This window comes from Hylaeus anthracinus, unplaced genomic scaffold (genome assembly GCF_026225885.1).
Source record: "Hylaeus anthracinus isolate JK02 unplaced genomic scaffold, UHH_iyHylAnth1.0_haploid 0, whole genome shotgun sequence".
NCBI lineage: Eukaryota > Metazoa > Arthropoda > Insecta > Hymenoptera > Colletidae > Hylaeus > Hylaeus anthracinus.
Window position 1 is genome coordinate 19,979,129 of NW_026533254.1, and position 11,365 is coordinate 19,990,493.

Here is an 11,365-nt window from a genome sequence, read left to right on the forward strand (position 1 = left end):
TAATGTATTAAAAAATTAATGCTGAAGTAAGCAAAGAATATTTGTAAACTATCATTATATCTACTTTAGACATCATATACATTGACACTATTCAATACTGTCGGACCCCACCAAATACTATCCCAAACCTTCTCAGACAGTATCTTCATGGAGAGAGTATATGCATTAATCAATATTTTCACCGCCATAGAATAAGAACGTCTTATTCAGTCTCCACAAAAAAATCCACCACTAAGACAGTATTACCTACTAAAACAGTATTTTCGTGTCGACAGTTTACACATTAACTGTATGCAATATTGCTCCCCTCCTTTCCATCAGCAAAACAAATACATCAAACTTTCTCAGACAGTATTTCCACGTAGACATTCAATATTGCCGCACTAAAACATTGCCACTAAAAATTACACCGAACCTACTGAGACAGTATGTACATTAACACTATTGAATATCGGTGCTCCCACCAAGTACTACCCCAAACGTAATCAGACAGTATTTCCGTGTAGACAGTATGTACATTAACGATATTCAATATCACTTTCCACCACCAAATGCTATTCCTAACCTACTCAGACAGTATTTTCATGGAGAGAGTATATACATTAGTTTTTTGTATTCTATCATAGATTGTTATATTAGTTAGCCCGACGAGAGGTGAATCGGTCCTGTAGAACTAAATCATCGTCGCGTTTTATACTTGATCGATCGGTGGAAGAAAAATCGAACCGACAATTCGACATGTGCACAATCTATTACGTAATGAAAACTGATAGTGCCTTGCGTGTCGCGTATGCAAATACGTTTTCTGCTCCGATGGTTAACTCTAATTCCAGATTAGCGATTGATAATCGATACCCTACGTTCGGTTCGACCTCGAGATGACATAATTTTATGAACTAGCCACAGTGCGGTATTCAATGGACGAAAATAAAAAACGGTTCCGGGTTCAATGTTTATCTAATTACGCAATAATATCATCATTCACTAAATAAGGAACGCGAATGTGAAAATAGTACCGTTAGAAATCAACATTGGATTAATTACAGTGATTCGATTATTGTAACGTACCAACTAAAAATCGATATTCACGTGTGTAATTCGTTTTTTGTTTTCATTTAGTTTCTTTCAAACACTGTTTGTTAAATACGGAAAATATTAACGAAGGTATGTACAACTTTGGTTCGCAACTTACAAAATTCCTCTTTTTCTTTAAAATGTAATTAAATAAAAACGGTTCAAATTATCATGTAATTTGTATGGTTACGTATAAAAAAAAAGTTGTTGTAATACAACGCTATACAATTTGTTTTTGCGAGAAACTGCTACACTGAATGCTATGTATGTATCATTTCATTAGCGAAACCTATCCTTAATTAATCAATAATTGTTTTTCGTATTTTCATTAATTGTATTTTACTTTTACTGTAAAATTATTTCTCGCCGTTCTGTTAACATTAATATTCCCCTTCTTCCATTATTATAAAATTTAATATCTCTCTTGTCATAATTATTCTATTTACCTAACGATACTCAAATAATTTTAGTTGACACGATTGAAACAATTTCCGCCCTAAAAATATGAATTATTAGCACATTCTAATCAATCCTTTATTTTTGTCCCAAAATCCTCGTTAAAGTGCCGCACTGTGCAAGATTTTGAATCCGATCACGCGTTTGGTAGAACAGAACTCGAATAAGAACGTCAACTTATCGGATTAAACCCACCATCCGAGGAATTAACGATTTACGACACCTTTGGTGCACTTAGAAAACGTGCGTACACCTACATTCGATCCGAGCAGGCATTATCGAGAGGCTCCTATCTTGTTTACACTCGACGGAGCAACGAACAAAGTTTCAAACAATCGAAACAATAAAGCGATTAAAGCGGTTGGAACCGCGCAAAGGCGTCCCGGTTTAAATCTCGCGATTAACAAACGAAACGTTTGCCTAGGCGGACTTTTGTTGGCGCTCGATAAGGTAACGATTATCTGCGCGGAAGAAAATAATTCGAACGAGAATTCGAAGCGCTCCGTTCACCGTGAAGGATTTCCTCCTTTATTCCTCCTAAAATTTTGTTTTTAAAAATCGCGACAATTCCCAGTCGAACGAACGCGACAAACGTCGCGTTAACAAAAGCTTCGGATACTAGCGTCAAAAGATCGTTCGCGTTCCGAACGACGTTCTCGTCAATAGGCGCCATTGTTTCCCGCCTAACGGCGCTGTTTGAATCCCGGGGATTTCGTAGTTCCACTGATTCTAAGGCAAAACCACGAGGAAAATTGTCGCCGATGATCTCACTAGCATGTGAGTGTCGTTTGCATACAGAGTCACAAGTTTTCCGAGAAATTGGGTTAATAGATGTGGAAACGATCGGATCGACCTCGGACGAAAGAACAAGTTATTTCTATGAGACCTAAGGTGTTCGTGATAGGCTCTAATCTCGGGACGCGTGCCGCCAAAAAGTGTGGTCATTTCTGTTGGGCCCGGCGACGAGAGAGACAAACGGCACGGGCAGAAGTAGGCGACTCGATAAATCGGAAGAACCTGCAATTAAACTATGTAGAAAAATTTTACTATCTTTCTTCAATTACCAAGATAAGCCTGGTCTTGTCAGTATAACTACACAAACGGTAGATTGTTTCGAAACAGATTCTACTAGTTTTAAACTAGTTTTCAAACCACGGGATACGACAGTCAACTATACAACGGACGAAGCACCCGAAGGTGTAACCGACGCACCCCTAATAAAACGTGAAGCGTGTGGTTTCATCGATAACGTGTTATCGTGCGATTGTTTTAAGGCGACGAAACACGCTCGGTCGGTTAATTAGCGAGTACTATTTGCAACCGGATCGTGAAAATAGAATATAACTTTGTTACGGTGTGAATCAACGCGTCAATTGTTGAGCGATGCCGCGTTATGTAATGATGATTTATCCGTGCAAACAGTATTCGCGAGATTTTTGTCCATGTTTCAAAAATGGATTCGAAACGGCCTCTCCGAATTCAGAACGAGTTCTGTCGAGTAACGCGTTCGCGAATCCCTCAATAATTTACTAAAAAAACTCTACGCAGGACGGAACGCAGTCGCAAGGTACGGGACCCTTTCGTTCGGGCGTCTTTTCTTGTCTTGTAGCTGCTTGTTAAAAAAAATATTAATCTTGTACGAATCGATGCGATGATAACGAGGAAGAAACGCGAAAAGGAACGCTTCACCTACCTTCTGGCCGTCAGGTTTTCTCCGTTTCCTCTTTAATCTCTCCATCGTGCTCGTTCAACTTTTGTGAACTAGTCGATCCGGTGGCAGGCGATTCCCGGTTTCTTCACTGGATTTTACAACTACCGATTACCGTCGATAGAATCAGAGGACGGAGCCTCCACCGTCCAAGACAGGTGGTTTTAGACTGATCTTCTGTTCCATGTATCGGCGACCACTTAGCGATATCTTCAGAGAACCGCGTTCAATGTATCGGTAACGTGCTCGCGCGAGCGCCGGCGCGATCCGTACACGCAGGCTACCGATTTGCACGCGTTTACTTATACCAGCGGGACCGAGACCGCACGTTTGTATACATACAAGATACGTCCCTCTCCATCTGTGGACGACCGATATCGATAAATCCCGTGAGTGACCAAATCGGAGCGCGTGAGCGTGTTTACGCCGATCGCGGTGTCCGGGGGGGACATCGATGCGGTTCATTATCTCGGGGAAGAGTGTTTATACTGTCCAAGGAGGAGACGGTTGTCGGGTCTTGGTTATTGTGATTTCGGAGAAGGTTGTTTCGGTCGTGCGATAAGGAGGTCCTTTGACGGCGATGTTGGAACAAAAGGTCGACCGTTTCGTTTTGATGTAGGAGAAGGTTCTCGGATGGCCAAGGTCTTTATTTTCAAGCGGAGTTGGTGATCTTGGCGGAGAAGGTTGATACTCTTCGATAGGAAAGTATGGTTGTCGGTGTCGCTTGACGAATGTAATCAAAACCCGTTACGGTCTGGAACAGCAAGAAAAGCCAAGTATCAATCAGAGAGAAATATATATGGAACTATTCGTTTCCCGGGACGAGCTTGTTATACAATGCATAAAAAAAACGAAGCACGACATAATTTATTACGTAAGCGACATTGTGTGCCGAGCAGAACACGAAATCGGTATGAAATCAGTAAAATTATAGACAAGTAACGATTCAGCGGGCATCGTAGAACGGTTACGGATTTATCGACTCGGCCGCAGAAAAAGAAGGATGCGAACGTAACAGAGATTCTTTTCTCGGACTATCGAGAGAGAAATAAGACAGACGTAAATTCTCTGCACTTCTTTTATTTTTCTCCGATTTTGAAGTAGATGAGTCGAAAAGAAAGGGAAAAAAAAATATATATATATATCGATTACCGCCGCTAATTCGAAATACCAGTTTTACAGCAAACGTCGCGAACTGATACCAGATGATAAACTGGAGCACTTGTTATTACAGGCTACGATTATACATAATAGTTTAATTAACTTCTATGGAGTTAACTGTAATGATATGGTCTTACTATAACAATAATTAAATTATACTACCTAATTCGTCATCCAATTAGACAGAATTATTTAACGTGTTAATTAATGAAGTAATTAATAATTAATCGTCCTATCGCCCGACTCGGAAATTCGTTAATCTAAACGAAACCAACTTTTCTTCGGGACACGTAAATATCTCTTTCGATACAAAAATACTATCGAACGACAATAAATAACTAAAGATCCACGCGTCGACCATATCGAATGGCCGATTTTGCGAACGATAAGACGTTAATAAATACTCGTTATAAATATTGTATACACGCGAAAACGACGAATGCCGATGAGAAATTATCGATATAAACTTCCTTTCTTCCGAGGCAAACCACTGTTGGAATTTGGACGTATTTCGTTTCTACGATTCAGCCTAATTTCGTTCGAAAATATTCTACACGCCATCGAGACCTACTCAATGTATTTGTAACAATGTAACTTCGTCAAAAATATTCTAGCCACGAACGCGTACCAACTCCGGCATTTCGAGACACTTAGCGTTAAATTAATTATGTAATTACTTCATCGATTAATGGAATAATACAATACATCGCAAAAAGTCATGACAATTTCACGGCTGCTTCTTTCCGCCAATCAACGCGACCTTCGGCTAGAACATATCCGCAGTATTTTAATACTTGTTCGACACTTGGTGTGCGCTGATTTTGCCGACTGCAAACTCAGGAACACTAAGAGACTAATACCGATGCCGCTTTCTATGGATAAACGTTTCTTTCTTTTTCTTTCGTAGTGATTCTCGGCGAAAACGCAAACGCTAACAAAGGGACGAACGCTTCAACACTTAAACCTAGGTGGAGCTCGAAGCATCGTAAATACGATTTCATTCCAAAACCTCAAGCAACCGAAGGTCTACCTTTATTCGTTCAAATTCAAGGATAGCTCACAGGTAATCTTGCACAATTCCCAAATTATTCACGGAACAAGAATCGGGGGTCGTTATCGTCCGTTAAACCGATGCAAAAATAACAAGAACTTTCGATCGTTGTACGCTTTCGGGAATAATCTTTTTTTCTCTTCGTTTCGTTCGCCATCGTCTTTGAATATTATACACGTCGGGTGATTCGTGTCGAGCAAGCCAACATTTTTATTATTTTTACACCTCTCCGTTAACGTACCCTTCATTCTTGCCACTCGACCTTGGCTGTCTCGAAAATCTCACGCACGACTCATTCCGAATAAAGTTTAAAAACATTAACGATAGTTATACATCTATCTCTATACTTATTATCTGCCGAGGCTTCTCTCGTTGTTGGGCGAGCGAATCGTTTGAAACGAGCGACGTTCAGTTGCGAAGCCATCGGAAAGGGTGACGCAGAAAACAAGGGGGCGAAACGACGTAATAAATGCGGAAGAAGTTTCGTTTCGAAGGATTCGCTGTCTCTACCCGTAAACCACGACGAGCAGGCCAAGATACTTTAAAAGTTTATCGGCGTTCCCGCCGATATTAAAGACGCTAAAATTATTCATATATTCATTTCGTTTCCTATTATTAATATCTCTCTCAACAATGTCACTGAGTATTATTTATTACTTTTTTTTTTTTGTTTCTTCTTCATTCTGGCATTCTACCTGGTGTTTTTTCGATCAACCTATTTCGTTTTTAAGTCTTATATTCGTATCATCTTAACGCTCTCCTCCTCCATCCGATACTTTTCCTCTTCGATTAACCTCGTTATTAGTTATTAATTTACGAACGTTATTCGTACGATACGACCAAGGTGAAGTACGTTTTCATCAATTCTTCGACAACGGTGGAACAGCGCGTTAAGGTTTCGACTATTCACAGCTACGGTTTACTTTTCGAATCGGATCGCGTCTTCGTTCAGAGCGCTAATCGTATTCACGGTTTATACACAATAGCGACACGGTAACGCGTATTCGGATCGAGAACAATTCACCTTTGTATCTCTGCCTTTGTATAATAATATAAATATACATCCTGGGAGAAGTAATTCCCGGTATCCTTCGAATCTCTATTTCACGGTGCGTCGGAACTATGCGAAACGACGAAACTGAAATGCTCGGAACCGTCTTCGGTATGTAAATGCGCGGAGAGCCTGCGCGAAAGGAAAGCAACCGGCTTAAACTATATCGTTAATACTTCTTGCTTAAGTTCATTCACTCGTACGGATTTAACGAACGAAAGTCTGCGATATCTATTAGGCTAGTAGAGAGGAACGTCTCGTAATTCGACGATTCTCTTGCGCGAGAACGAATTACGCGGTACGCGGAACGAGTGATAGGCCAGAGGATAGATTCGTCTAAAGGCTGGCGTGATATTGCAACATCTTACCCTGGAGAGCGGAGACTAACGTAATTCTCTTATGTCTTTCAGCGATTCGTGGATCAACCGTAAGCTAAAGTATCGAGGTTTTCTATGGTAGAAAGATTATCAGCTAAAGAGACGACGATACGTCTACGCGGGACTGGTGGTGGCGTTTGCTATCTCTCCGCATTTCCTTGAAAAAGAAAATTGTTGATTTTTACAGCGGCACGAGGTTCGCGTTCGTATAACGATGCAACGTTGCAAATGATTTCGACACGGGACGCGTTGCGAAGCTGATCAAGCGAGAGACTGATATGATTAGGTGTCTTACTGATCTTTGCGGTCGCCTTAAAAAACGTAGTTCTAAACTTCGGGCTACAAAGACAGCCGTGAGTGAACGTTCGATGAAACGGTACGGTATACCTCGTATTATGCACCAAACACATTTTTAGCGTCGGACGTTACGTCATTCGCCAGGATCGTCCCACTTCGCTTCCTCGGCTATTCGATCAAAACAGTCTGACAGGAACGTGTACTGCGAACAGAACGTTCATCGTTCGAGCGTAAATAGCGCGAAACAGTTCGATTAAACTGTTGCAATGCTTAAAAAAAAAAAAAAGAAAAAAACCACACAAGAGTAAACGCACGCAACACACCGACGTGCGAAACTTCTTTTTGAATCCATTGATTGGTAACTACTGCGGTTGAATACTTGTATGTACATATTTAAGTAGCAGGTACAGGTCGATTAGTTCGAAATTAGCGACTCGAGTAAGTCGTTTATTTTTATCTTGAAAAGAGGCAGTGTAACGAATAGAAAAATACAGCTCCTTGTTATTAACATTCTAAGATAAAAGATAAAGAAGTTATTTAGTGCGGTAGTTTACGCTGACTCACTCCGTGTAAGAATACGTCGTTTAGAAACAATTTTCGTAAAAAGATTTGAATAAAACACTTACGTAAGGTGTGAAGACCTTAAGCCAACGCGGCGGACGATTGTCCTGGCGCGTATATTGGAAGCAGAATGCCATTCCTTCCTCGTCCACCTCCCACCGGGTGATAGTGTTCCATTGAAATTCAACGACCTGAGATTCCAAAGTACCGTCCTCCTTCGCCGCGTGCAGCTTGAACGCCGCTGCTCCCACGGCGGCGACGACGTGCCCTTCCTTCCTCGAGTCGCACACGCAGTGAGGGAACACGATGTCGCCGTAACCGCTCAATTCTTTCGCCAGTTTTAGGTACTGCGAGTACGAGACAAACAGATGGAATTGATACTCGTACGAGCTTCGACATTACGATTCGCTATGAGTGTGTCTATATTAACCCTTTGCACTCGAGAGGCGACTCTAGTTTACGTTTCATTTCTTTGGAACTCGAAGTGTCAATAAAATACTTGTCAGTGCAGTAAAGGTCAGTAAAATCTCAAATTAGTTTGAGATCCGGCTACATCTTCCAAGTCAATCTAAGCTTAGCGTTCGAGTTACTGGTAGATACCAGAAAAAAAGGCCTCGAGTGCAAAAGATTCACACTTTATCCACCAGGCTATTTAGAGACGGTCTTTAATTAAAAAAAGAATTTTCTACAGTAGCATATGCCAATCTAGGCTGACAGTAATTCCGCCATACTGTTATTGGGTACGTTGAGAGCCAAGTCTGTTTCCAATAGCTAAATACTGCAATTAAAAGGCCTATAAATAGGCTCCCGGTAAATAAAGTGTTAAGGGGTAATTGAAAGCCCATACTAAGTAGCGAATTCGTCCGCGAATGTTTTCCAACTCACCTCGTGTTTCCTCGACGCATCCTGTAAAGCCTTCAACTGATACAATCGTTCACCGGCCGTGATGTGGCCTCTGTTGACTTCGTCAACGGTCTGCCAGAATATCCACGTTAACGCTTGCTCACCGAGTGGTCTATTTACATTGAAAAGCCACCTCCTTATCGCGAGACACGTCGCACTGGCGGTCGAATAGTTCTGAATGTACAAAGTGTGAGGGTGCTCGTGAGGTTGCAACTTCCGTTCTGAAAGAAACGAGCGACGTTACGTAAAAAAAAAAAAAAAAAAAAAAAAAAAATTATCATCGAACCCGTCGTTCCCTACCTACCGAAATTGTACTCGACGATTTCGAACAGGTAAAAGTATTTCGCCGTTTCCGCGTCCAAGCCTACTCGGCTGCAAACGGCATCGTACACGTCTTTCACGGAAGCAGCTTTGGCAACCGTGACGGTGACAACCTCGCGGTCCGGCAGGAGTACCTTGAGATCTACAGCCGGCCCCTGATCACCGTCCTCCTCGAGTCTGTCGGTGAGGAAATCTTGCATGGCGTCGCTCTCCGCGATTACGCGCACGGCGCACACTTTCTCCAGGTACTGCTCCAAACCGCGTCTTCGAGCGTCGAGTTGCTGCTCGCTCAGTCTGCAAAAATAAAGTCGTATTCGTTACCAGTGCACCGTTCCGAACCGAAGATTACATTAAAGCGGAATACGTACTGGAATGGCCATTTCCCTGGTAACTTGGGAAAGTTGAAGCCGATGAATTCCTTTTTCAGAGCCACGTGCAAAGCGGCGAACTCTCGGTAACGCCTGGAGCACAAATGTCTGCCTGCCATGTGGACGTTGAAGACGACATAGCGCTCGTGCTTCCTCTCGCGTACGTGGTAATCCGGGACGCTGATCGGCAGGGATCGTTTCTCGCTGTAGTCCACGGATGCGTAACTAGAAGATAAGTGAATAATAAAATACTGAATTTGTAGATTAACTTTAATAAGGCGATCTAAGTAGTAGGTTGTCCCGAAAGTTTCTTTCGCGAGTTGCGCTCAATTATTTTATGTGATCGTGTTTATACAAATAGACAATCTAATTTCGTAGATATTCACGTTGTAACAGTAATGGAGCAAAATGAATGGTGCACAATTCGGTAATATAGCGTGAAACATATCGGCCAGTCTGGAAAGGCCATGACGATTTTTAGTAGGCGGTACAGGTCTGAATATATCCGAATGGCTGAAAACAGATAACATATGTACATTCCTTAGCAGGTAGAAAGGTCGTGGAACAAGATGGTACATGTATAATTCAATAAATATACATCAAAATTCAAATATGTCTTTGAATTTTTCTTAAAAATAGGCATGAACTTTCCGGACAACCCGATATAATATTGTGCACGTATTACTTATTAATAAAGCGAAAGAAACTTTTGGGACAACCTGATAGAAATTATTTCTTTATACATATACATATACATATACATAGAAAGCTGTTGAGTATTCGCATAAATTAGCTAGAAATTATTTCACACGTTTCACTGGTGTTTTAATTCGGTTATATTTTTATTTCCAGAAATTATTTAATTATCCGATGTAATAGAATTGCAATTTACCTGAGATCCTCGAACGGTTCCAATCTTTCGGCCTCCTGCGGCGTGACGGAGATAACGGTGAGCGTTAAGACGTCGCCTCCGGACTTGATTAAGTCCACCACCTGCTTGTGGGTGGCTCCCTCGACGTTCACGTTGTTCCTGCAATAGACAGCAGGTTTTATTCGCCAAAACAAGCCACGTGGACGATAGACCGGATCCTCGTTTACCCGGCTGCGATCGCCTTGAGCCTCGAATCCACGTTCGAGCCACGACGGCCACGGTTCCCCAACCACTCGCATTGCACCGCGGTCACGTAGCACGACAACATGTCGTAGCGAGATTTCGACGGTGGTATCGGTCGGTCGAGCGATCGCGCAATGGCCACCGACGCGAAAAGAGTGGAAACTTCCTATTCCAGCGGGACCGGGTGAGATTTTGCGTCCGATCGATACTTTCGCGAAAGAAACGAAGGGGAACAGGTAGCCAGCCTTGCGCGAGTGAGTTTTCAACTCCGAGGCGTGAAAGGAAGAGCGTTGTTATTGGACGCGAACGGAGCCACGACTAAATTCACGATCCGCGTTCCGAAGCAAACGCGAGCTGAATACATTACACGTTTTGCCTATCGCTTCCCCACCGAGCCTTTTCTTCTATTATCTTTGATTCCGGAGCGAAAGAGGTTGCAGAGATAAAACGCGCCGCATTCGAGACCGTCGCGGCCCTCGGATCGTCGCGATATCTTTGTTGATACTCGTCGACGGTTTTTACTTTACTTTAATTATCGCCTTTTTCGTCTCGTTTATCTCTGCGAGACGAGTGTCGGAAAATACGAACTCCGACGAGCGTTATGGTAATCCTAACTCGACGTTAACGTTATTTAGCGCGATAGTTTGCGCTTGGAGATTTTTTTTTTAACCCTTTGCGGTCGTATTAAATTTACCCATGGCTATTGTACTGGTCGGAATTAATTTCCGAAGAGCAGTGATACGTAATACGCAAGCTTATGACGGATAAACAAGATTTACGAATTCCTTTGTGGACTTTAGGTATATGTTTATACAATAATTAATAAGTAGTTAATAAATAATTTTATAGTAACATTATAATCAAACAGTAATTGCTATAATTGCTCCTCAGAATAAATGCCATCGCTTCAGATCACAATTAAT

At 41.9% G+C, this 11,365-nt stretch overlaps 2 protein-coding genes and 1 long non-coding RNA gene across 6 annotated transcripts in view; 1 reads left to right on the forward strand and 2 right to left on the reverse strand.

The window, feature by feature from the left end:
* Window positions 1-3,414, reverse strand: part of LOC128886233 (myogenesis-regulating glycosidase) — a 13,344-nt gene extending 9,930 nt beyond the window's left edge. For both annotated transcript variants that reach the window (XM_054140943.1, XM_054140936.1), the window contains exon 1: window positions 3,224-3,414. In XM_054140943.1, the coding sequence (XP_053996918.1) occupies window positions 3,224-3,268 (45 nt within the window). In that variant the 5' untranslated portion in view covers window positions 3,269-3,414. The remainder of the gene's footprint in view (window positions 1-3,223) is intronic.
* Window positions 3,415-3,722: 308 nt separating this feature from the next.
* On the forward strand, window positions 3,723-6,300 carry LOC128886835 (uncharacterized). The gene is made up of 2 exons (XR_008459921.1): window positions 3,723-3,863; window positions 3,922-6,300. It is a non-coding gene; the product is annotated as an uncharacterized LOC128886835 (long non-coding RNA).
* The window catches only part of LOC128886470 (sorting nexin-27), a 14,114-nt gene continuing 7,051 nt past the window's right edge, over window positions 4,303-11,365 (reverse strand). The window contains exons 2-8 of one of the 3 annotated variants that reach the window (XM_054141403.1): window positions 10,221-10,358; window positions 9,329-9,553; window positions 8,944-9,254; window positions 8,622-8,860; window positions 7,802-8,083; window positions 7,266-7,377; window positions 4,303-7,035 (exon numbers count right to left, since the gene is read on the reverse strand). In XM_054141403.1, coding sequence (XP_053997378.1) covers window positions 7,309-7,377; window positions 7,802-8,083; window positions 8,622-8,860; window positions 8,944-9,254; window positions 9,329-9,553; window positions 10,221-10,358 — 1,264 coding nt within the window. In that variant the 3' untranslated portion in view covers window positions 4,303-7,035; window positions 7,266-7,308. Of the gene's footprint in view, window positions 7,378-7,801; window positions 8,084-8,621; window positions 8,861-8,943; window positions 9,255-9,328; window positions 9,554-10,220; window positions 10,359-10,426; window positions 11,245-11,365 lie in introns of those variants that run through there. The other 2 variants (XM_054141410.1, XM_054141394.1) reach the window with 2 other exon arrangements.